The following is a 27,692-nucleotide window of genomic DNA, read 5'->3' on the forward strand; positions in this document are numbered from 1 at the left end:
AAATCTAGCTGGTCAGCTGGCCTAAGCCTCTGACATTTCCAGATAGATGACAGAGCAACTGTGGAAAGATAAACAGGACCTAAATGAATCTGTATTTTACTGATGTTTACTATTTTACCATGTAGGCATGAAATAAGTACTGTTGTGATATTAAGAAGCCTAATTAGTTCTACTAGTTTTCCCTACAAAAAATGGCACATATGAAATGACAAAATTTAGATTTTAAATAGAGCAATATTCCAGAAACTTATCATAGAAACTTATTAAAGCCCGAGCACAATTTCAGATCTCATACAAAGAAGAAGATAGAATTTCACTACAAATGTATCAAATATGTGGGGCCATACTCGCCACTTGATATATTAAGGATATAGAGCATTTGCCTTCAGGCAAGTAAGTGAATATAAAAAATTTATTTTACTTATATAAATTTTACAATGAAGTCTAATTACATGAAATCACCCATTGCCAAGAAGAAGCAGAATAAAACGAACACTATTTATGGCCAAGTGCCATTACTATATCTTCAAAAGGCTTTATGCCAAATATGGTGTGTGGTTGTTACATTTAGACCTACACTTGTGCTCTTGTGGGTACATACACATACGTACATTTACATATGTGAATATAAATATGGATTAATGCTGTTGTGATTTCTGAAATTTACCCCAAAAATGGAAGCTAATATATTAAAAGCTTATCCAAAGAAAAGGTTCCACTTCAAATAAGACACAAGGATGAATAGAGAGGCAACAGGGCCGGCCCCGTGGCTTAGCGGTAAAGTGCTCGCACTCCGCTACTGGCGGCCCTGGTTCAGATCCCGGGCGCGCACCGACACACCGCTTGTCCGGCCATGCTGAGGCCGCGTCCCACGTACAGCAACTAGAAGGATGTGCAACTACGACATACAACTATTTACTGGGGCTTTGAGGGGAAAAATAAATAAATAAAATTAAAAAAATAAAAAAAATAAAGAGGCAACAGACACCAAGAGAGACTCATCCTTTTATGAATAAGTGGTTACTTTCAAAGATGATAAAGCAGAATGTCAAAACTCATAATTTGGGGTTAAGAGCTTGCGCTCCTCTTTGGCGGCCCAAGGGTTCACAGGTTCAGAGTCCGGGTGCATAGTGACGCACCACTTGTCAAGCCATGCTGTGGCAACGTCCCATATAAAGTGGAGGAAGATGGGCACGGATGTTAGCCTAGGGCCAATCTTTCTTGGCAAAAAGAGGAGGATTGGTATCAGATGTTAGCTCAGGGCTGATTTTCCTCACAAAAATAAATAAATAAATAAAAACTCACAATTTAATTTGCTGCACTTAATATAATACAAATTCTATTTGCCCAAAAAATCATAATAATAAGTGTTTGATTCAAACATCAACAGCCTTAACAAATAAAACACTGAGGTTGTAATGTACTCTTGGACTTCAACTAACTGGATTATTTGGTGCAGTGTTACTCAAAAGAAAAGTGAAAAGTGTCTGTTGAGAAGAGCTCACTACAACTGTGAAATATTTATGACAGATTACCTTATTTCTCAGGTATGAGGGGTTCTGACACATTCATTTGCCTTTTATGGAGCTTTTGTAGTGTGGGAGTCAAACAGTCCTTCTAAGCTCAAAAGTCTATCCTTTGCAAAAAAAAGTCACCTAAGTGTTATGTCTTTAAATTTCTTTGTCAAAAGTGAGGGACCATTTGTCCTAAGCATTTTTAGAGGAAGGTAAAGTGAGTGTGAGTCCCAGATTCGCCTGTAGATGTTCTCAGGTTAAAAATGATTAAAAATCGGGGCCGGCCCGGTGGCGCAAGCGGTTAAGTGCGCGCGCTCCGCTGCGGCGGCCCGGGGTTCGCTGGTTCGGATCCCGGGCGCGCACCGAAGTACTGCTTGGTAAGCCATGCTGTGGCGGCGTCCCATATAAAGTGGAGGAAGATGGGCACCGATGTTAGCCCAGGGCCGTCTTCCTCAGCAAAAAAAGAGGAGGATTGGCGGATGTTAGCTCAGGGCTGATCTCCTCACAAAAAAAAAAAAAAAAAAAAAAAAAAAAAATGATTAAAAATCAATGTCATTAATGTCCTTATGAATAACACAGAATTAATTTAGGGGTGAAAAGACATATTCCTTGAGATTTTGCTTTAAAATACTACATAATAAAGAAATGTAAAGCTAGACAAACAGATAGGAAGTATGGCAAATTACTGACAATTACTGAACCCCAGAGATGAGTTCATGAGGTTCATTATCTATTCTTTATTTTTGTACATGTTTACAAATTTTCAAACTAAAGCTACAATGAAAAACAATGTTTTGTTGGTCACTTGAGAATTCATTAACAAACATGCACATAAAATCGCAAGGATGTCATAACTTTAGAAAAATAAAATATACTAAAAACAAACAGGCCAAAATATTAAACAGTGGTTATATCTGGAACATGAGAACCTGAGAGATTTCTTTATTCTGTTTTTTTTTTTTGATGAGGAAGATTGGCCCTGAGCTAATCATCTGCCAATCCTTTTTTTTTTTTTTTTTTTTTTTTGCTGAGGAAGACTGGCCCTGGGCTAACATCCATGCCCATCTCCCTCCACTTTATATGGGACGCCGCCACAGCATGGCTTGACAAGCGGTGCATTGGTGTGCGCCCAGGATCCGAACCGGCAAACCCTGGGCTGCCGCAGCAGAGAGCACGCACTTAACAGCTTGCGCCACCAGGCCGGCCCTGAGATTTCTTCATTCTTGTATTCCACTTTTCATTACCTTCTCTCCCCCACCTCTCAAAATATGATTTTATAGTGGGAGGGAGAATATACATACACATATACACACACACATATATATTAAACATCATTAAAATTAAAATAAAAGAAGGTGATTTCAGGCTTAAAATAGAACATTAAGTTCTTTATAAGAAATTAGTAAGGGTAAAGGACTTACCTGCTCTTCTCTTTTCTGCTTGCGTAACTGCAGTCCTTCTTCCTCTCTCCTCCTGCGCATCTCATCAGGATTTAAGGACTTATTTTTGTAACTTTTCAGGCGAAAGTTCTCTTTTCCTGGGGTAGTCATGATTTCTACAAAAATAAGAGAGAGAGACAGAGGAAACGGATGAGCTTACCTTACTGTAAAGGGCTCTGTTATTCTAATAGCACAGTCTTTTAAACATGTACATGCCCAGACCTACCTTCCTACACCAGAAATGGTTACTTTTTTAAACAGTTTTGTTAAAGTGTTAAAAACAAAACAAAACAATTCAATGGTGTTTAGTATATTCACAGCTATGTGCAACCGTCACCACAGTCAATTTTTTTAACATTTTCATCACCTCGTCAAAAGAAACCCTATATCTATCTATGATTTAGCTATCACTCCAATTCCAGATATTTCATATGAATAGAATCATTATGCATGATCTTTTGTGCCCGGCTTCTTTCACTTGGCATAATACAAGTTTCCCTCACTATCCGCAAGTTTGCTTTATACCACTTTACTTGTATGAAAAGACTTACATTAGTACCCATTTTCGCCAACTGTGAGAAATCCGAAAAGGATTTTTGCTTTTACGAAACTCGAAAAGCAAAAATAGCGTTCAGTGTTTGTTTTGCAGTGAGCCCTTATAGAGACAGTCAAGCATACTGTCATATTTGAAGCCTTCCACAACAGCCACAGCAGACGACAAACCTCAACCTTCGATACTGAGGCAGTCAGACATAGAAGGTGTGTGTAGACGCTAGTGACCTGTCTGCCCTGAAGGATTCAGACAATGAAATCTTAACAGATGACCCTCTTCCTCTCTCTCCTACACCCAGTCCCCTGTACCTCCCACCACCTCAACCTCCGACAACTCAGCCTAACACATCATCATCACCACCACCACCTCTCAGCCTAGTATACTGTCTTTCCAATGCTGGTAAGTTAAACTATGCTGTACATACATTATTTCTACTTTACATAGGCTTTGTATTTATCATATCATTCCTGCTTTTATTATACATTAGTGTTATTTTAGGTTTTATGTTTTATTTGGTATGATTTGATAGGTTATTTTTGGGGTCTAGGAACACTTAAACATTTTTCCTGGACATCAGCATCATGGCGGAGTGAGTTCTGTTTGTCTCTCTCCTCTAAGTTACAACTAAACGGACTTCCATTAACCAACAGAGGATTCTATATACAACACAACAGGACGCCTGAGAGATCCACACAGTTATACACTTGAAGGTGGGTTGACCGGATTCCTGAGAAGCAGTGGAACCAGGTAAGTGGGCCCCTCCCTCTCCCCAGTGGCAGCAATCCAGGTCACGCCTCCTCACACAGCAGCCAGCACAACTCTCAGTGGAGGTGGAGGCAGCCAGGCCCACACACCAAGCTTTCAGAGTGGTAGACGGGCCTGCGGGAGCACCCATCTAACCCAACAGCGCCGCCCACGCAAATGCTCCCCACTAAGTGGCGGCAGCTCAGGGGCACATATACATGGTGACAGATAACTAGACTATTGGGGGTAAGCACGATGCAGTCTACATCGAAACTGATATATAATAAAGTACATCTGAAATTACACATTATAAACCAATATGACCTCTATAAAAATAAATAAAAAAATATTTTTCCCATATAAATCAACGGTAACTGCTTCTTTGCTTTACACCATTTCGACTTATTAAAAGTTTCATAGGACTGCTCTACTTTTGGATAGTGGGAGAAACCTTTATTTTCAAAGTTCATCCATGTTGCAGCATATATCACTACTTTATTCCTTTTTACAGCTGAATAATATCCCATGGTATGGATATACCTCATATTTATCCATTCATCAGCTGATGGACCTTTGGGTTCTTTCCACTTTTTGGCTATTATAAATCATGCTTCTATAAACATTTGTTGACAAGTTTTTGTGTAGACATGTTTTCATTTCTCTTGGGTATATACCTAGGAGTGGGTCATATGGTAACTCTGTTTAACTATTTGAGAAACTGCCCAACTATTTTTCCAAAGCGGCTGCATCATTTCACATTCCCACCAGCAGTGTATAAGGGTTGCCAATTTCTCCACATCCCTGCCAACACCTGATATCACAACTTTTCAATTCTAGCCCTCCTAGTGGGCTAGATGTCTTTTCAATTTATTTGCTAACTGTATATCCTCCATTAAAAAATGTCTATTCAAGTTCTTTGCCCATTTTTAAATTGGGTTGTCTTTTTATCATTGAGTTGTAAGATCTTTATATATTCTAGACAGAAGTCCTTATCAGATATGTGATTTGTTAATATTTTCTTCCATTCTATAGGTTGTTTTCACTTTCTTGGTGGTGTCCTTCGAAGCACACAGTTTTTAATTTTGATGAAGTCCAAATTAATCTATTTTGCTTTTAGTGTCATTCTTAGGGATTCTTAACCCTAAGTTTCCTTCTAAGAGTGTTAAAGTTTTAACTCGTACATGTAAGTCTGTCACTCATTTTGAGTTAATTTTTGTATATGGCATGAGGTAAAGATCCAACTTCATTCTTCCGTGTATGGCTATCCAGAGGTTCCAGCACCATTTGTTGAAAAAACTACTCTTTCTCCATTGAACGGTCTTGACGTCCTTGATGAAAATCAGTTGACCACAGATACACGGTTTTATTTCTTGATTCTCAATTCTATTCCATTGATCTGTATGTGTATCCTGGTGCCAATTCCACACGATCTTGATTACCATTTTTGTAGTAAGTTTTGTAATCAGGAAGTGTGAGTTCTCCTATTTTATTCTTTTTTCAAGATTGTTTTGGCTCTTCTGGATACCTTGCAATTCCATATGAATTTCAGAATCAGATAGTGAACTGCTATAAAGAAGTCAGCTAGGATTTTGATATGGACTGCACTGAATCTATAGATCAATTTGAGGACTACTGTCCCCTTAACAATGTTACATGTTCTACTCCATGAAGACAGGATGTTTTTCTATTTACTTAGACGTTCTTTAATTTCTTTCAACAATGTTTAGTAGTTTTCACAGTGCCTCACACTTTTGTTAAATTTATTCCTAAGTATTTTAATATTTTTGATGCTATTGTAAATGGAATTGTTTTCTTAATTTCACTTTCAGATTGTTCATGACAAGTCTGTAGAAATATGACTAATTTTTGTATATTGATTTTGTATCCTGCAACCTTGTTGAACTTATTAGTGCTAATATTTTTTAGCGGATTCTTTAGGATTTTCTACATACGAGATCTTGTTATCTGCCAGAGATAGTTATGCTTCTTTCTTTCCAATCTTGATGCCTTCTATTTCTTTTTCTAGTATAATTGCCATGCCTAGAACCTCCAATACAATGTGAAAAAGAAGTGGAGAGAGCAGACAGTCTTTTCTTATTCCTGATCTTAGGCAAAAGCATCCAGTCTTTCACCATTAGGTAAGATGTTACCTTTGGATTTTTCATAGATGTCCTTGACCATGTTAAAGAAGTTCCCTTCTACTCCTAGTTTTTGAATGTTTTTATCATTAAAGGGTGTTGGATTTTGTCAAATGTTTTTTCTGCATCTACTGCAATGACAATGTGACTTTTGTTTTTTATTTTATTATTACATTAATTGGTTTGTGAACTTTACACCAACCTTGCATTTATGAAATAAATGCCACCTGGTGTATAAATCTTGTTATATGCTGTTGAATTCGCTTTGCTAGTTCTTTGTTGAGGATTTCTGAGTTCATATTCAGAAGCGATACTGGTCTGTAGTTTTCTTGTGATGTCTTTGGCATCAGAGTAATACTTGCTTCATAAAATAAATTGGGAAGTGCTCCCCCTCTCAATTTTTTTGAAGAGTTTGTGAAGAATTAGTACTAATTCTTCTTTAAACTCGGTAGAATTTAGCAGTGAAGCCATACGGGCCTGGGCATTTCTTCCTGGGTAGTTTTATGATTAATTCAATCTCTTCACTTGTTAGAGGTCTATTCAGATTGTCTAGTTCTTCTTAAGTCAGTTTCAGCAGTTCTTGTCTTTCTAAAAATTTGTCCATTTTATCTAAGCTATGTAACATATTGGTACATGGTTGTTCACAGTATTCCTTTATAATCCTTTTAATTTTTGTAAGGTCAGTAATAATGTTCCCTCTTTCATTTCTGATTCTAGTAATTTGAGCCTTCTTTCTTTTTTTCAATCGAGCTAAAGGTTTGTCAATTTTGTTGATCTTCTAAAAGAACCAGTTTTTGGTTTTCATAATTTTCTCTATTGTTTTTCTACTCTAACCTTCATTAATTTCTAACCTAATCTTTATTCCCTTCCTTCTCCTTGCTTTGTTTATTTTGCTCTTCTTTATCCAGCGCCTTAAAGAGGAAGGTTATTAGGTTATTGATTTGATATCTTTTTTCCTTTTTTTTTTGGTGAGGAAGATCAGCCCTGAGCTAACATCCATGCTAATCCTCCTCTTTTTGCTGAGGAAGACCAGCCCTGAGCTAACATCTATTGCCAGTCCTCCTCCTTTTATTCCCCCAAAGCCCCAGTAGATAGTTGTATGTTATAGCTGCACATCCTTCTAGTTGCTGTATGCGGGACGCTGCCTCAGCATGGCCTGACAAGCGGTGCGTCGGTGTGCGCCCGGAATCTGAACCCGGGCCACCAGTAGCGGAGTGTGCGCACTTAACTGGTAAGCCACGCGGCCGGCCCCTTTTCCTTCTTAATATAGGCATTTATTGCTAGAAGTTTCCTTCTAAGTACTGCTTTAGCTGTATCCCATAAATTTTGTTAGGTGGTAACTTCATTTCCATTTATCTCAAAGTATTTTCTGATTTCCCTTTTGATTTCTTCTTTGACCCACTAGTTATTTATGAGTATGTTCTTTAATTTCCACATGTTTGTGAGTTCTCCAAATTTCTTTCCATCGTTGATTTCCCATTTCTTCCCACTGCGGCAGAAAAAAAATCCTAGCATATGGTCTATACTGGAAAACGTGCCACGTGCACTTGACTGAGAAAAATATATATATTCTGCTGTTGCTGGGTAGTAGTGTTATATAAATGTCTGCTAGGTCTAGTTGGTTCACAGTGTTTCCTTGAAGACCTTATGCTTAGTTATTCTGTCCATTATTGAAAGAGGGATATTGAAGTCTCCCAACCATTACTGTTGAACTGTCTATTTCTCCCTTTATTTCTGTCAGTTTTTGCTTCAAGTATTTTGATGCTGTTATCAGGTACACATATATTTATGATTGTTTTACCTTTCTAGTGGATTGACCCTTTCATCATTATAAAATGCCCCTCTTTATCTCTAGTACTATTTTTTGTTTTAAAATCTATTTTTTCTGGTATTAGTACAGCCATTCCAGCTTTCTTGTGGTTGTTGTTCACATGATATAGATTTTTCCATCCTTACACTTTCAATGTATCTGCGTCTTTAAAGTCTGTCTCTTGCAGAGAGCATATAGTTGGATCCAGTCTGATAATCTCTGCCTTTTTTATTAGATTGTTTAATCAACTCATATTTAATGTTATTATTGATACAGTTGGATTTATGACTGCTTTTTCATTTTTTTCTGTCTCAAGTCTTTTTCGTTCATTACTTTTACTGCTTTCTTTTGCGTTAAGTGATTATTTTCTAATGAAGCACTAAAATTTCTTTAGTGACGTTTTCCCCTAGTGGTTACTCAAGGGATTACCATACACACTTTAACGTATCAAAATCCGATTCAGACTTATATTAGCCTAATTCCAGGGAGATACAGAAATGTTATGCTATATTATTCCCTTTTCCTCCATTTTATGGTATTGTTATACATATTAGATTTACTAATGTTACAAACCCAACAACATACTGTTATAATTATTATTTTGTCATCTATAGTCATTTCCTTAGCTTAACATAGCTTTGCTCCCACTAACCTCACCTGTGCTGTTACTGGAAGATACACTACAAATACAATACATTTCTATACATTATAGGCCCAAGGATACATTATATATGTATTATTTTACACAGTTGCTTTTTAAATCAGTTTTGAGAAAAAAATATGTGGTTCTACTCTCTTTTAAAACTACGTAATTACCATTACTGGTGGTCTTTGTTCATGTAGATTCTAATTACCATCTAGGGCCACTTGCTTTCAGCCTAAAGAACTTCCTTTAGTATTCTTGCAAGGCAGGTCTGCTAGTAACAAATTCTCTCAGTTTGGTTTATCTGGGAAAGTCTTTATTTCACCTTCATTTTTAAAAGATAGCTTTGCTTGGATATGTAGGATTTTTGGTTGACAGTATTTGTCTTTGTGTACTTTGAATATATTATTCCACTGCCTTCTGGCCTCCACTGTTTCTGCTGCAAAGTCAGCTGTTATTCTTATCAGGGTTCCCTTGTAAGTAACTGCTTGTTTTTCTCTTGCTGCTCTGAAGATTTTCTCCTTGTCTTTGATTCTCAATATTTTTACATTGATGTGTCCATTTGAGGATTTTCTTGCATTAATCCTATCTTAAGTTTTTTGGGCTCCCTGGATACACAGGTCAGTGTTTTTCAATAAGTTTGAGAAGTTTCCAGCCATTATTTCCTCAAATACTTTTTCTGCTCCTTTTTCTCTCCCCTCTTCTGGTACTCACATTAGCTATACTGGAGTACACTTAATGCTGCCTCACATTTCTCTGAGACTCCTTCCTATTTTCTTCATTTTTTTCTTTCCCTTCCTTGAATTTCTATCTATCAGCAAGTTTGCTAATTCTTTCTTCTACCAGTTCAAATCTACTATTGAGCCCCTCTAATTAATTTTTCATCAGTTATTAACTTTTCAACTCCAGAATTTCCATTTGGCTTTTCTTTAGAATTTCTATCTCTGAACTGACAGTCTCTATTTCACGTGAGTTATCATACCTTCCTTTAGTTCTTTAATCAAGGTTTCCTTTGATTCTTTGAACATATTTATAATGGCTACTTCAAAATCTATTTCTGTTAAATCCAACATCTGGTTACTCTCACAGGCAGTTTCTGTTGTTTGCTTTTTTCCAGTGTTTTAGCCACACTTTCCTGGGTTTAGTTTGTTTTTTTTTGTGGGTTTCTTTTTGCATGTCTTGTAACTTTTTATTGGAAACTCAATATCTTATATAATAGTTTGTGGCAACGCTGGATATTAGTGTTGTGCTGCTCCCACCCCAGGTTTTCTATTTTTATTTGCTTATTTGTTTACTAACCTGCTGGATTATTTTAAAGAAGTCTATCCTGCCCCTCCCACCTGCAGTGTTAAGCCTCTGATGTTGGTCCTCAGTGGGGCATAGCCTGGATATGCCCACAGTCACATTGCCATGACAGTAGTTTGGCAGGGCTCTCTATTCCCTGACCACTCCCAGCTGTTAACCTCCACTAATTGTCAGCTGATTGCTCTACTGTTTTCAACAACAGCCTCAGGGATAAATTGCTCTATAGAAGAATCCAATCAAATTCAGGCTCCTTTGAAGAAGTAGTTCCAGTAAGGCTCCTTCCAGCTATCTCTTATCCCAGTTTTCTCCTGCAAACTAGCCAGCCTGTAGTTTAGCCTGTATCTTCTGGAATCTACAAATCTTCTCCCAACTGCCTTTCACCACAACTTTCACTGTTTTTGAGAGTACCCTTAGGTTTGAACTTCAGCTCTGTTGCAAAGTCAGTTCCTTGAGGAAGAGATTAGTAGCTACCTGTTTTACGACCAACTTCTCCCCCCTACACCCAAGCAAATCTCTGAACCAGGGATCTCAAGCTGGGGTGTGCACAACAGCACTCTTCTCTGAGTCACACCTCCTTCAGCAACTGAGTATTTGGTGTGGGGTAGGCAGTAGCCTGAAGTCTTCTTAGCTTGTCTCTCCTGACGTGGAACCACCACCTTAAAAGACAGGGAAAAGGTGATCTGTTCCCTAGTACCCTCAGCAGCTCTGTGACCAAGGTAGAGCCTCTGTTCCACAAGCGGAAACCGGACAGATGGCAGCTCCCTACCTCCCCACCACATTCACTCAGAACTTAGCCTCAGCAGCAGGCAGCTGGGGGTAGGCTGAGAAATCCTGATGTCTTGCTCCTCCCAGGAAGAAAATCTTGCCTCCAACTAGAAGCTCTTCATTTACTGTATGCGCTAGGGCCATCTCCTGAGACTTTAAATAGCTGTTTTTTAATAATTTTCCCCAGTTTTACCAGGGAGCAGGTCTGCAAAACTCATCATATTGTCAGGTGGGAAGTCACAGGAATAGTTATTTTTAATAAGATGATTCTAATGCAAGCCTGGGTTGAGAATCATTGATTTATAATGTGCTGTGTCTCATCATCTATTCTACCTGGATCTCTTAACAAACCTATACAGCAAGAATTATTATTCTGATCCTTTACAAGGATTCAGGAGGCTCCCAGCAGTTAAGTGACTTGGCCAGGGTTACACACTTAACACCAGATACAGCAAGGATATGAACCTAGATCTCCTGATTATAAACCTAGTAGTCTACTGTTATGGACTGAATTGTGCACTCCTGCATTCATATACTGAAGCCCTCACTCTCAATGTGACTATATTTGGATACAGGACTTTTAAGGAGGCAATTAAGATTAAATGAGGTCATAAAGGTAAGGCTCTAATCTAACAGGACTAGTGTCCCTAAGAACAGGAAGAGGCACCAGAGATTGCTGGTTCTCTGTCTGCAAGTGCAGAGAGAAAAGGCCAAGGGAGGACACAGTGAGAAGGTGGTTGCCCATCAGTCTGAAAGAGAGGCCTCACAGAAACCAACCCTGTTGGCACCTTGATTTTGGACTTCTAGCCTCCAGAACTATAAGAAAATGAATTTCTGTTGTTTAAGCCACCCAGTCTGTGACAGTTTTTTACGGCAGCCCAGGCAGACCAATACATATGCCCAGTGGTATTTTTTGTCAGATTGGGTTTTATTAGACTGAAAGGCGGGTGCAATGCAGATGAGAATTTGCAAATAATTCTGAATCATATTTAATGGTGCTGAGAAATGAAACAGAGAAAAGAGCTGGATTCCTGAAGCAGGCAGCATTTATACCACAATATGGCATAATAACAGCAGTGCTGCAATGAAGATCCAAGTTCAAGAATCCAAAGTTTTAGGCTGAAAGAAGAAGAAAGCCTACAGTAACAGGGCAAGACCTAGATACAGTTTAACAAGACCATAAACCAATTAGACTTAAGTAACTGGAAGCCTGTATTCCACATGGAGCTGGAAGAGCAAGTAATTCAGGAAAGGCAATGTTGGGAACACACATACACATATACACAGAGAGAGCATAAATGAGAAAGCAAATGAAGTAAAAGGTAAGTGAACAACTGGGGAAAGTGGATGAAGGGTAAACAGGTAGTCTTGGAACACTTCTTAAAACTTCTGTAAGCTTGAAATTATTTCAAAAGAAAAAAAAATACAACAAAATCTAAAAGGGAAGAAATGTTCACACAAAAATTAACTATTCACTTGCTCCTTTTTTACTAAAGTGACATAAGCAGCAAGTCTAGAGGAGAGATCTGGCCTTGAAGCACTGTTTTCAAATTTACTTCTTAACAAAATGATGTAGGGAAGATATTAAACTTTTGTGAGTCTTGTTTTCCTCATTTGAACAGTGGAGATAATATCTTATGAGGTGACGAGAAGTAACACGAAAGCATACTTCCACTATCTGGCCTGTACATAGCCCACATCTGATATTTGTATCAGACTATACAAGAAAGAAGAAATGGCTATAAATAGCTCTAAAGGTTCAAAAAAAGATCTCTTCTGACTAAAGTGATCAGAGATGGCTTCATAGAGAAGATGGTGTTTCAGCTGGGTTGTGAAGGATAGATAGGATTTCAGCAGACGAGGCTGAAAGAGAAACACCCACAAGACAGAAGAGTACAAAATAAAGGCACAGATGTTAAAAAGTACAACTGATGAGGAACAGCAGTAAGTCCTGTCTGATTAGAGCAACTGTTCTTCAAAAGGAGTAGATAGACATGAGAAATGCCAGGGCCTCTTGGTTTTCTTTTCCTTTCGCACTTTTTTTCTTAAACCGTGGTATCCAAGAACTCACAAATGACTCCATCACTCAAACTAAAAATTTCTACCATCCATACAGTGCACTTGTGCCTTTGAAATATTCTTCCCTTCTAAAATATAAAAAGGCTCACAATTTCAAAACAAACCCAAACAATATAGAAAGGTATAAACAGAAAAATGAAAGTGTACCTCCCCCGGTTTCTAAAGGTAACCACCATCAAGTTCTCTGTATATCCTTTCAAAAATTGGCCATACACTATACACAGATCCTTTTGGTTTTTACTGCACACTGATGGGATTAATTATAAACACAGTTCTGCACTTTGCTTCAACTTTGGGTAACTTTCCATATCAGTGTCTATAGAGTTAAGTCATTTTTTACCTAATATAGTAATTAATTTTTATACCATAATAACCAGACCCTAGACATCACTAAGAATTAAGTTTGTCTCCAATTTTCTATCATAAACAATGCTGTAACCAATATCCTCTTTCCTGTATTTGCACATATTTTGCCATTATATCCATGAATGAATTCTAAACAGTAGAACCTCAAAGTCAAAAGTATGTGCATTTAAAAATCTGATATTGTCACAGTGCCCTCTAAAATACTGCACCAATGTACCAATGAATATGAGTGTACCAGTTCCCCACCACCACCACCACCACCCCAGGACTGATTCAAACTTTTCCACATTTGACAATATGATATGTGGAAAAAAATGCTTCTCATAAAAACTATTTTCATAATACTACTGAGATGTCCTATGCTTTTTTCACTGTCCCTCATAAGTTTTTCAGAGGCTTCATGACGTGATGGCATCATCACTCTGATGCCTGATGGAATGTGTGCTATATATTAAAAATCTGTTTTTATTTCTGGTATAGTAAATATTAACAGATACAAAACAATAACATAAACAAAAGTTATTTGGGGTCCTCAATAAGTTAAGACTGTAGAGAAGTTTGAGACCAAAAAATTTCAGGATCCTTGGTCCAGATATCTTTTCTGTCTTATTAAGGAAAAAAAGAAAAGAGTCCTTTCATATTCTGATAGCATTCAATTCATAGATTAAGGAAACTCAACATCTTTACAACATTGTGTCTTCTTGGTCAAGAATTAAATAAGTATTTCCATTTATCTTTTTTGTTACAATGATAAGTGTGAAGTTTCCTTCTATTATATTCTAATTGTCTACTGTCTATATAAAGGAAAAGTACTCATTACTATATATTAATTTTTTTAAGGCAGCCACTCAATTAAATCAGCTACTGAATTCTGTTTCTGATACTTTCAGCTGACACTCTTGATATTTAATATCTCCAAAAAATTATCATTTCTGCCTTCTCCACTCTAATGCTTGTATCCCATTTCACCTCCTTTCCTAAAATATTAACTAGTACTTCTGGAACAACGTTAAGTAACAAAGGTTAGAGTTGGCATTTTTATCTCATTTCTGATTTTGATTTATGTCTAGTGTTTTGCCACTAAACATGACACTGGGATTTTTTTTAAAGGTCAGGTTTATTCAGGTATAATTTACGATTTAAGTAAACACCACCATGATTAAGATAGAGAACATTTTAGAGAACATTTTCTTCACTACAAAAAGTTCTGTCAAGTCCTTTTCCAGTAAATCCACTCCCCCCAACCCCAGGCAATCACTGATTTATTTTCTGTCTCTACAGTTTTTCATTTTCCAGAATGTCAAATAAGTATGTAGCCTTTTGAGCAGGGCTTCTTTCACTCAGTATTAACTAATTTAATATTCATCCATGTTGTGGCATCTATCAGTAATTCATTCCTTTTATTGCTGAATTGTATTTCACTGTATTCCACAATTTCTCTATTCACCAGTTGACAGACATTTGGGTTGTTTGCAGTTTTGGGTGAATATGAATAAGCCACTATAAACATTCACATGTGGTTTTCGTATGGACAAATATTTTCATTTTTCTTGGGTAAAAACCCAGGAGGGAAACTGCTGGGTCATATGATAAGTATATATTTAGCTTCATAAGAAACTGTCAAAGTGTCTTCCAAAGTGGCTGTACCATCATGCATTCCTACCAGCAATGTATGAGAGTTTCAGCAGAGATGCAGCATTGTTTTATGCCACTTTTTAAAAAAAAATCATATCTAAGTATCACCCATCCATATCTATTTGACTATAGTTTTTAAAACCTGAAACGTATGTTGAATTATATCACATGCCTTTTTGGCAGTTATTAAAATATTGTTTATCTCCTTTGACCTACTAGACATGGTGAGATATTAATAGATTTCTCAATATTGAATGATTCTTGACTCTCTGAATAAACACCCTTGGTCATGGTGTATCATCCTTTTTATCCTGTATGTTAACATTTTCTTAAAAATTTCTATACTAGTATCCATAAATGAGATTATTTAATATAATACTCTCCTTCCTTCCTCTTGGAGAGGGGGGACAGGGATATTATATTTGTCACACTGAGAGCTTTTTGAAAAACACATGGGTATGATTCCAATTATACGACATTCTAGGAAAGGCAAAACTATGGAGAGAGTTAAAAGATCAGTGGTTGCCAGTGGATTGAAGGGTGGGAGGGATTAATAGCAAAGCACAGGATTTCTAGGGCAGTGAAACTATTCTGTATGATACTATAATGGTTGATACATGTCATTATACATTTGTCAAAACCCACAGAATGTACAACAGCAAGAATGAACTCTAATGTAAACTATGGACCTTTGGGTGATAATGATGTGTTGGTTTGATTATAACAAATGTACCACTCTGATGCAAATGTTGATGGTGGGGGAAGGGGTACATGGGAACTCTGTATTTCAATTGAATTTTCCTGTGAACCTAAAACTGCTTTAAGAAATAAAGTCTATACTAAAAAAAAAAAAAAAAAAAAAAGAATCTTAAAGATTTCTTCAATAGTGTTCATAAATGAGATTGGCTGGTTTCCCCTCTTTTGGGGAGGAAGAGGGGCTTATATTTGTCATGTGGGAGAGGTTTTGAAAAACAGATGCCTCAACTGTCCTTCCCAAGAGTTTGATTAATAGCTCTGAGGCACAGACCAGGTCTCTGGTGTTTTGTTTTTTCTTTTAAAGATTCCCAAGTGAATTCTGATACGCAGCTGCAACTGAAAATCACTATAATGAAGCAAAAGTTTTGTTGGAAAATAACGCAAAATATAGCTGAAATGTAGGCTTAAGTTGGACTGAAGAGAGCTTTGATAACAAAGAAATGAAATAAAATCTATAGAGGTTTATGATAAGAGGAATAACAAAATAATAGCATGAGAAAATTACATTATACTAAGCAAATATTTTTAGGATATTATCACCTAAGCAATTAATTAAAAAACTTAAGTTACTGTCAATAACTTTTCCAAGTGCCCTCTCAGGAACCAAAAGTCTTTAAAATTAAAGCCATTATGCCAAATTTTCCTCGTTTTCTAGGGAAATAAAGCCAAAAAATAAACTTAAAAACAAGATGCAAAACTGGTGGTAAAAGAGAAATGCACTCTATTCTTCCCCTTTTTCCTTCATGGCCATTTAGTTAACTATCAAATTTTGCTCATTATTCCATTCAAAGTGTTTGATTTTATCTGTTCCTGTCTATTCTCACTGCCTCCAGTCTGGTCCAGGCCCTTGTCATCCTACAGCTAAATAACTGCAACAGCTCTAAACCACCCGTCCTTAACCTGATTCTGCTCTTCAATTCATCCTTCACACAACTCTCAGATTAATCTCAACACCTTTTTCACTGAATTACTTCAATGCCCAAGGACCTAGAATGAGTCTTGAGCACTTCTTAGATCAAATTTGAACTTCTTCATCCTACAAGACCCCTTGGCATTGATTCATTGAACACCCTCTCCATTCTCCACCAATCTATACCCAAAACACACTTAGTGTAGAAAGTTTTATACTTTTGTTATATTCCAAACGATATATATTCAGTGTGCTGAGTCAATCCACCCTGTCAGTAAATCCCAAACACTCATTAAACATTCTGAATATTTAATATTCACAATACTCTTCGAAACACCATAAAATGCTAATATACTTAATTCCATCAAATAAATTGAACAAAATTTTATTAGAAAACATGTACATTTAATATTAAAAAACCAAAACCACAAGAAAATATGACTACAAAATAAATTATGGATTTATAAATTTAAGCATAAATTAATGTAAGTATAAAAAAGTTCTCAGTTCATTTGTGAATATTAATTATTCATTTGTTATCAACTTCTAGTCAAATCATAGTACAGTCCTTTTAAAAGGTTTTAATAAAAATTAGGGAAGAAAAATAAAACTGATAATATCCTAACCATTTTTTTCCTGTAAAATAAAGAGTACCTTTATTGTAGCGACAACATTCTAGAGTTCAATGGGGGCAAAGTTTAAAAAACCCTTCTCACTCATGAGAAGTCAATGCTGCAGACATGATCCACAGGCACTCATCTCTGGTTACAGCTTATACCTCTAACCCATTAATCTAATAGAAATTTCTATTTCCTGTCATGTCCCAGTATTAGACCTTCTTGCACTGAGAAGTTTTCTATAACCTTTGATCTTGAATTCTGACCTCACCTTCCAGTATCCATGGGTTCCCAACTTGCAAGTTCCCCAAAGACATTCTCAATATCCAAACATTTAAAGGAAAATATTTACCAAATAGGAATTCACACCCTAGGATTGAATAATTCTACTTTTGGAATGTACCCAAAGTAAATAAAATCAGCAGTATGTATAAGAATGTTCACTGCAGTGTGATTATTACAGTGAAAAATTGTAAACTTAAAAATTCCAAAATGAGGACCTGGTTGTGGGAAATGATCATAATATACTGAGAAATAAGAAAAACAGAATACTAACATATGCAAAATCTGGGTTTTGGGAACAAAAACCCAACTTACATTATTCTCTATACTTTTAAAAATATTTCACAAGAAATTAGAATACAAAAATTTTAAGTGGAAATTAAAATTATTTTTCTTAATCTCCCAAATATTCTACAGTAAGCAATATACTAATTATACAATAAGAAAAATTGTCAGAAAGTAGAGTTGAAAGCGTATATTTACTACAATGAAGCTTCCAGCCTATCTAAAACATTGAATTTATTTACTTTTGGCTAGAATTTTAACAAGTCAGCATACCGTTGGTTTCATCAAAGTTCTGACTGAATACTGTAGGTCTTTACGAAACAGAAAAAATACCTCTTCCCTTATAGTTGGATGGTTTGTTTTGTTTTTTAGACAAATCTTTCTGAAAAATGGCACAAAGTGTTCCTTCAAGGTAATAAATAAATAAACTCCACATTTGCCTTTATCCAACTCATATTCATTAGTGAATTTAATAAATTCTGTAATATATCTATTACATGTACGCTTATAAGGGTTTTCAGATTTCAAATTAAGAAATAGCACATACGGGATGTACCTTTCTTCCCAAACATACTAACAACTCAAAGTTCAGACATTTTAATCTTCAATACTAGGCACAGTACTGAGCATACAGCAGTCATTCAAATGCTGTGGAAGGAATGAACAGACCAGAAAATAGATTTTATGTCAAGAAATAAAACGGTGGATTTGGTAGCTAAATCTATACTAAAATTATAATGGTTTAAAAGGAATGAGCCACAAGGATAGAGAGAACAGGAAAAACAGGAAAGGAGACAATCACAAATGATAGATGAGATGTCAAAACCTTTTTAGAAGCCATAAAACAGATGGTCTAACAGTATTTTACTAGTAAAGTGGAGAACTCTGAAGCCTAAGCACCTGCAAAGAAGCTGCTTCTCAATGCCCACAAGCAAGACGCTTCACACACAGGAGGACCCTTGGGCACAGTGAGGAATGGGACTAAAAACTAGAAGTTTAGCTGAAAGTCTACAGAACAGCCATCACACCCAGATTCCCTCCCCCATTGTGCACAGCCAGGCAACCATCCCTTTCCAACTTCTCCAGATGTCCAGAAGATCACTCTGAAGAAACTAAACTAGAGAGGCTCTGAAATAGGGTACTCCAGTGAAGGTGAGGATGGGGTGAGGTGCTATATAGAGAAGAGGATTGCATGAACACAATTAACAGTGAGAACTCCAGCTCCTTTCCAAGATGAATTCTCAAAACATATTAGCCAGGTGTATATCCTCCAGGCAAGGTGTATATCCTCCAAGACTGGAGGCTCTCTTTATCAAGGAAACTGACCAGCCCAAGAGAAGAGACTTATAAGCACCCCTCCTCCCATAACTGGCCACTGGCTATCCTGCCCACCCTTCAACAAGCCACATCTTAGAGCTTCCAATTCAATTTTTAGCACTTCACACTTGAATTTGAATGGACAGTCTAAGATACCATATATCTGGGGAAAGTCTCTACAGAGAAAGACTACAATGGAAACAAAGGAACCTAGAAGAAACAGCAGTGAGGGGAACAAAAGAAAATTAAAAAAAAAAAAAAACTATCATTACTATCCTCAGAAGGATTATAGTCTATGAAACAATACAACGATACCATAACATAAGAATGAGCTCTAGGAAATTCAAAATATGGATAGAAATTAAAAATTCAATAGAAGGGCTGGAAGATAAAACTGAGGAAAATCTCTCAGGAAATAAAACAAAAAGACTGAGTGATGGAAAAGAGGAGGGAAAAGAAAAGAAAATTAAAAGAAAAACCTATGAGTTCCAATCCCTAAATAACACAAATCCCAAAGAAAGAACAAAAAATTGATGAGGAAGAGATCACCAAAGAAACAATGCATCAAATTTAGAATATCCATTCAATGAAAGACAACATGGACAAAACTAACAGAAAGATGACAGGCTTAGATAAAATATTTTCCAAGCCTAAAACCAACAGACCAATCATATCTAACCTCCACAAGGAACTTCTGCAAACCAAAAAAGAGAGGAAACTCAAAGAAAAGAGAGAAAAGACAAAATAGACAACTATCAAAAGGGAAAACCTGAATGGATACAAGAGATGCTCAAACTCATTAGTAATCAGACAATGTAAATTGAAACAATGAGATGCTACTTTATACCCATCAGACTGGCAAAAATTAGAAAGTCCGATAAAACCAAGTACTGGCAAAGATGTGGGCAAACAAGAACCCTCCTGCACTGCTAGTAGGCCCATAAACTAGTTTCTCCTACTCTATGACCCAGGAATCCCACTCCTGGGTATATATCTCTGAGAACTTCTCACACAGGTCCATAATGTACAAGAGTTTATTCACCACAGTGTATTTGTGACGCCAGAAAGGCAACTCACGTGTCAATCACTAGGGAATGAAAAGTAAAATGTGGTAGATGCCCACTATGGAATTGTACATTATACACAACTATATGTACACACAACAAAACAGAAAGGTCTCCAAAACACTGCTGAGTAAAAAAAGGAAGAAACAGGACAAGGTCTAAAAGACAATACATAAACTAAATACACACACACACACCCCACTACATATGTCACAATGATTCATATATAATCAAGGAATGTATCAACCACAATGGAATGAGTGCCTGCTGGAAAGAGCAATGGAAGCAGGGGGGCCAGCCCTGTGGCTTGGCGGTTAAGTGCGCATGCTCCGCTACTGGCGGCCCGGGTTTGGATCCCAGGCGCACACCGGCGCACCGCTTCTCCGGCCATGCTGAGGCCGCGTCCCACGGGCAGCAACTAGAGGATGTGCAACTATGACATACAACTATCTACTGGGGCTTTGGGGAGAAAACGGGGAAAAAAAAAAAAAGGAGGATTGGCAATAGATGTTAGCCCAGGGCTGATCTTCCTCACACACACACACACACACACAAAAACAAAAAAAAGAGTAATGGAAGCAGGGCTCAGAAATGAAAGAGAAAAATTTAAAGGACCTTGTCAGATATGGTCTGATGATAGTGTGTCAAGAACCAAGAAGCATAATTAACTCTAAAACTCTTTTTACTTAAGTCCAAAAATAATAATAAATTTCCCAGAACTAAAGGACATGAATTCCACCTTGTAAAGGTCCACAGAGTGTCCTTAAATGAAAAAAGACCCATATCTAGGCACATTATTATGGAATTTCAAGGGTTAAAAATAATATCTTAAAAGCTTCTAGAGACTAGAGGAAAAATGGGGAAGGTCACATACAAATGAAGCATCAGAATGTCTTTGGACTTCAACAGCAAAATTGAAACGCAGAACACAATAGAGCTATGACTTCCAAATTTTTTAAGCCTAGAATTTTATACCCAAATTATTGATGAAATGTTAAGACAGAATAAAGATTTGTTTTAATCATGCAAGATCTCAGAAAGTTTTTACTTCCCAGGTACACTTTTTCTCAGAAAGCTAAGAAAATATGGGAAACAGGAGATCCAATACAGGAGAAAGGCAAAGAGAATTTTCAGGGTGACATAAAGTTTCAGGATAACAGCTGTGAAGTAGGCCTAGAAAGTAACCAGTCCAGACTGCATTAAAAGGACAGAGAGTTCCAGGATGGCTGTCTCAGGAAATGAAGAGCAAAACAAGGTATTAACTCCTGGAAAAACAAAAACTGGTTAAGAAATGATATCATAATACACTACATGGTTCAGCTGTGAATATTTACATAGTTATAATAGTGTAAACACACTGAATATTGACTTAATAAACACCTGTGATAACTATACTGGGAGGAAGGGAGAGGCAGTATGTATATGTGGAGTCAGTAGATAACGCCCAAAATTGCTGTATCAGGAAATAGCAATAGAAGCAAGTTATTTATAAATATGAAAGAGGAAACAGCTAAAAGAAAGAAAATGGTAGCCTCTCAAGTACGGAGGCTGGGACAGGGGACAGTTGTTTTTCAGATATTATTCTAACTAAAAAAAAATTGTATTTTTTAATGGCAATAAAGCCAGAAACTTGAACAGCCTTTCAGCTTTTAGTAAATTAGAGCCTTACAGTATCATTTCACGATGCTAAACGAACTACATCATTTGTTCTGCTGGAGAGACTGAACTGCAAACCCAGATAAAAGCAGGCTTTTAACAACTGAGGTGAACATAGTACAAATAGCCCTGTATTTGAATCCCAGCTCCACCACTCAGTCTGTGAAGCAGGGCAAGTTACCTAACCACCCTGCACTTGTAACCACCTCCTCAAGGTGGTTTTGCAAGGATAATTAAATTAAAGCACCTGATGTAGTGCTTGACCCATCAATAGATGTCAGTGCCTTTTGCTTGTCTTTCTGTTCCCTAGCTACAAACTCCTTCTGACCCCAAGCTGCCTTGCTGGTCACAGAGTACAGCGACTCACGGACAACTCAGCACATATCCCTCCTCATGCTGGAAAATCAATGATGATGAGTAAGCAGACTTATCTTTGTACATGAAGGCCAGCATTATTCTTGTTACGTGAAGGAGATTATCCCCCTTATCCACATTCTGGATTATTGCCTGCTTTCAAGAACTGTCCCAGTTAGTCTACTACAGTAGGTCAGAACCATTTTACCACTTAGCTCTGTTTTGTAGGGTCATAACATCTTTAAAAAAAAAAAAACAAAAAAAAAAACCTACCTTTCCATCAGCCTTCATCCGTGCTCTTTCACTGCAGGACCTCAAAATCTGCTAACGCCCTATGTGCCCCTCACCTCTCCCCCGTCCCCCCATGGCCTGGGGCCACCTCCTGCTTACGGCAGCAATAATAGAGTGAAATCAGCCCCAATCAGCTAATTTAATTGTTTACCGTTTCCCATCTTTTCTTCCATTATTATGGCTGAATTCATAATACTCTGCAAAGTACAGAGATCTTAAAACAAAGAGAGCAATAGGGAATTATCTCTATCACTAGGACAGTCATCTTTATTTACATGGCCAAAAGTCTTAATTAATTTTATACAAAGTATTCACATATACTTCTAAAAACAATCTGACAGGCTTAAGCACACAAACATCATAAATCAAGACTTTATCATTAACTCAACAAACACTATGCTAAAACACTGGAGATAAAAAGAATAAGATATAATCTCTACTCTCAAATGAAAGGGAAAAGGTAAAAACAACATCAAGAGCAACAGAGAACAAAGAAAATAGTCCAGGAAACAACTGAGAGCAATCCCAGACTACCTGGTATAATTTATAACATAGGTGAGGCTAAGGAAAATTACAAAAATTGGACACAGCTCTGAGCCTCCTGTCAGCCAAAGTGTAAAGAGAAACAAGATAGCTTACAAAACACAAAAGATCTAATAAAAGCAGTCATTTGTTTAAAAAAAAAAGAAAAAGGCTATCATGGGGTCTTAAAAAGAATCTGTCTCTAGAGTCTCTACTTTATTAAGAATCGATAAATAAGAAACAGTGTCTTGGGTAGCAATGAAGATTTTTTTTCATGTTGCCTTTTCCTATGTACCAATCCTAGATAAAAGTCAAGGTGCAATGGCCAACAGGCACATGAAAAGATGCTCAACATCGTTAACTATCAGAGAAATGCCAATCAAAACTACAATGAGATATCACCTCATGCCTGTCAGAATGGCTATAATTAACAAGACAGGAAACAACAAGTGTTGGAGAGGATGTGGAGAGAAGGGAACTCATACACTGCTGGTGGGAGTGCAAACTGGTGCAGCCACTATGGAAAACAGTATGGAGATTCCTCAAAAAATTAAGGATAGAACTACCATATGATCCAGCTATTCCACTGCTGGGTATTTATCCAAAGAACTTGAAAACACCAATGCGTAAAGATACATGCACCCCTGTGTTCACTGCCGCGTTATTCACAGTAGCCAAGACTTGGAAGCAACCTAAGTGCCCATCAAGGGACGAATGGATAAGGAAGATGTGGTATATATACACAATGGAATACTACTCAGCCATAAGAAACGATGAAATCCAGCCATTTGTGACAACATGGATGCACATTGAGGGTATTATGCAAAGTGAAATAAGTCAGAGGGAGAAGGTCCAATACCATATGATCTCCCTCATTAAGTAGTAGCTAATAACAACAATAAACAAACATAGAGACAGAGATTGGATTGGTGGTTACCAGAGGGGAAGGGGGGAGGGAGGAGGGCGAAAGGGATAATTTGGCACATGTGTGTGGTGATGGGTTGTAATTAGTATTTGGGTGGTGAACATGATGTAATCTATGCAGAAATATAAGTATAATGATGTACACCTGAAATTTATACAATGTTATAAACCAATGTTACTGCAATAAACAAAAAATAAAAATTAAAAAAAAGTCAAGGTGCAATATTAAATCCTAGTTCTGTGGAGAAACTTCTGTGAGGACCTAAAGTAACATAATGCAGTACAGTGACTTCAGGTGAGGCATTTATGTCGGTCATTTAGTTTATTCTAGCTTTTTATAAATGTATGTTTTGTTTCCCTACTAGATTGTAAACTCCTCAAGGCTTATGTTGTCTGATTCCATTTTAACTTCCTTTGCTACTTAGTACTTTATAGTTTCTGCTCAATAAACAAACATAATGACTGATAAAATGTCATGCAGTCAATATTTATTTTCTTTGTTAGTCTCCCCCTACACTATAAATTCCATGAGGACAGGAACAGTGTCTTGATCACGTCCATATCCCCAGTCTCAGGGCACATGATCACTCCATAATTGTTCATTGAACGAGTGGATTAAAGAAAGAAAACACCATCAAGAAATATAAAAGGAGAGGAGAAATCATTCTTAGAATGGCAGTGACTTTGGGTTCGAAGGCTGGTTCCAACAAGGGCTGGATGACCTCAGGTAAGTTACTTCTCTGACCTTGAAAGTTTTCATCTGTAGAACAGGAAAAATTAACATCTACTTCCGAGTTACTGTCAGCATTAAATGTTTTAATATACGTCAAGTATTGAGCACAATACCTGGAAAGGAGCTCAATAAATGTTAATTCGTTTACTTTCTCTCACGTCCTCCATCTTAAAATCACACATTACACATAAAACAGTGCCTTTCAAGAATAAATTATTTCAGTAAAAATATAATCGATTTCATAATCACTTTCATCTCTTCAATCTTTAAAATGAAGGGGGAATAACGTGGATTACTTTCAAAATATTACAAATACAAGAACAAGTTAAGGAAAAAACAACGTCAAGAGTCAGCGTTGAAACAAGAGCGGGGAAAAAAACCACTTACTCATCTACTGCTAAGAAATAGGAGTTGTGAAGAAACTGTTTATTAAAGGAAAAAAAATACTGAAAAAGTCAGTAATATTATTTAATAGCATGTTTTAGAAAAAACACTTCAAAATTGCTTATTCTGAATGTAAACCTTGAAAATCAATTATTTTGAAATCTTTCACTTAAACGTGGAACATTAAACACTCCCATTCAAACCTAAAACACTCCTTCGTGCCGACCTCCCGGACTCCAGTCATCCTCCAGTTTTCTCCTCCCATTTTGAGCTTCATCTAATACTTCGCTGTTCCCCTCGCATCACCACTTACACACGCTGTGTGCAGACGAAGTTCTGTCATTCCTATAATTACCACACCCCGTCAGCCGCTTCGGGCCCATGTTGTTATGACATCTGTAAACTGCAGTCGTCCGTCTCCACCCCGCCCCCCCCAGCCCCCGGCTCGGACTCGGGCCGCAACTTGTGAATTCCCAAGGTGGTCCCTTCCCGCCTCGGTCAGGATTCTTACACGCCCCCCCTGCTCTTCCCTGCCCCAGTCACGGCGCTCCGCGCTGCCCACCCCCGCCCGCTCGCGCCGGGCCGCGGCGCAGGCTCCGCGCTCGCCTCCTCTCCGCCCCGCTGCCTCGGCGCCCCGCAGTCCCCGGCGCCGCGTCCAACCCCGCCGCCGCCCCGCCCCGCCTCGACCGGCGCTCGCTATGGCCCTCGCACAGGCGCTCCCCGCCCCCACCTTCCCCTCCGCTGGCCGCGCGGCCGTTAGGACAGCTGGGCCCGTGACGCACGGACGCGCCGTGGGCGCCCCGGCCCAGGTACCCGAGCTGGAGCGCCCCCGGCGCCCGCCCTTGCCCCGGGGCCTCTCCCGGGTCCCGCCGAGGACTACCGAGCCGCCGGAGGGAGGGGGAGGGGCCGGGCCGCGGGGCCCCCGCACTCACCAGGGTCAAGGCAACCGATCCCGGTGCCTCTGCTGGGGGGAGCCGCTTGCTCGCTCGTCTGCCCGCCGTACCCCTCCCGCGCACAACCTCGAAGAGCCGACCCGCGCCGCGGCGGTGCTCTCCAGGCCTCACTCTCGCCGCCGCGCACCCAGCAGCCAGACCCAGCTCAGCCGGCGTTCGCAGGGCGCCTGCGCGCGGGGACCGGCCCAGGCGCCTGCGCGCGCCCCTCCACCACCCTGCTGCAGAGGCTGCCGGGAGGCGTAGTCTCCCAACCGTCGTCCTCTAGAAGCCTTGAGGTTAGCCTCGAGTCTGTGCGGAGTCGGAGGTCAGGGAGCAGGTCCCGCTGAGGAGGAGGTTCGCAGTCAATGGCCGAGGTCGGAGAATCGTGGTGGAGTGACAGTGAAACGGTACTTCTTAGGTTAAATTGCAAAGTTATGTCTACAAACCTGTCTTCGAAGCTCTTCCAGGGCCGACGGATCTTCTCTCGCCTCTATCTATAGCTAGCCTCTAACTTGGTTGATATTTAAGCCACGTTTGCTGAATGAATGGTGAAACGAAGGAAGGCTGAGGGAGTATTACAAACGTCTTAAAAGTCGGCGCCTCATGTCTAAGGCATTCACATGCAGCACGTTTGAGGAAGCTTCTGGGTATTCCTTCTTTTAGTTCTCTCCCATCCCCTTTGCCTGATAATGTATGAGGAGCATCAGAAATCACTAAGAAATTAAGTGAAACGCAAATACTTGCTTTAACTCTCACTAAATGCTCTCAAACGAAGACTTGGGGCAAATCATTGTTACTGCTAAGTTTGAAAAAATTCTTTTTGGGGAATTTCTTTTTGAGCAGTGGCTTCAAAAGAAGAAAGACCGAAGCCAGCCAAGCAAAGGTCGGGGAATAGAAAGTCTCACGAGTGACATGGGATATCAGATTGATTTAAAACACCCACCAGGAAGCAAGGCGAAAGAGAGGAGGTCGAGTAATACATTTATAAATGCGGGAGAGAGGACCACGCTAGCGGAATCCTGGGCTATGCCATGTTCATTTGTCCTGGAGCTCTTTCGGCTCCATCAGTATTCCCCACTGATGTTGTGTTGACTAGGGTGAGAGGTGAGTTTGAGCAAAGGGGCTGGAGAAAGGGAAGGTGTTCTAAGGCGGGGACTTAGGAGCAAGTATGCCTGACCACAGCTAAATTGAGGACAGATCACTTTATCCCAATCAGAAGCTAAAATTACTCAGAGTTGGACTCTCTTTCTTCAGAGTTTAAGTCTTTGTGAAAGCTAGTTTATTTCCAGTTCACCCTTAGTCCTAGCGAGGGTAGGCCTTGAGAGTCCCAACCAAAAGTGTGGAGTATTTACTAGGGCCTCTCCTCTATGGCTGGGCCTCCTCAACATCCTGAGACCTCGGTTTTTCAGCCACTGCTTTCAGAATTAGCAATCACCTCCGGTGGAAAAGTGATGGCAACCATCAGGCTCGCCTCTCATGGCTTCCCTTTTCTTCCAGATCTTGGACCCACAAGTTCTCACTGCCATGGTAGCTCGTTAATGCCTTAATGTTTTTTATATTTTGTCCAGTTGTTCTCAGTGGCGGTAGGATTTGTTCAAGACAACAACAGTTGCTGGAGAAGAATTCCTATATACATGTTACTTTGACAAAAGTGTTATACCACACATCGTGTTT

The 27,692-nt window shown here is 38.6% G+C and overlaps 1 protein-coding gene across 1 annotated transcript in view; it reads right to left on the reverse strand.

Annotated features, from left to right (window-relative positions):
• The window catches only part of KPNA1 (karyopherin subunit alpha 1), a 74,435-nt gene extending 48,267 nt beyond the window's left edge, over positions 1-26,168 (reverse strand). The window contains exons 1-2 of the mRNA XM_058555903.1: positions 26,019-26,168; positions 2,936-3,069 (exon numbers count right to left, since the gene is read on the reverse strand). Coding sequence (XP_058411886.1) covers positions 2,936-3,064 — 129 coding nt within the window. The 5' untranslated portion in view covers positions 3,065-3,069; positions 26,019-26,168. The remainder of the gene's footprint in view (positions 1-2,935; positions 3,070-26,018) is intronic.
• Between the last annotated feature and the right edge of the window lie 1,524 nt (positions 26,169-27,692).

The sequence above is a fragment of the Diceros bicornis genome, chromosome 15 (genome assembly GCF_020826845.1).
Source record: "Diceros bicornis minor isolate mBicDic1 chromosome 15, mDicBic1.mat.cur, whole genome shotgun sequence".
NCBI classification, from domain to species: domain Eukaryota; kingdom Metazoa; phylum Chordata; class Mammalia; order Perissodactyla; family Rhinocerotidae; genus Diceros; species Diceros bicornis.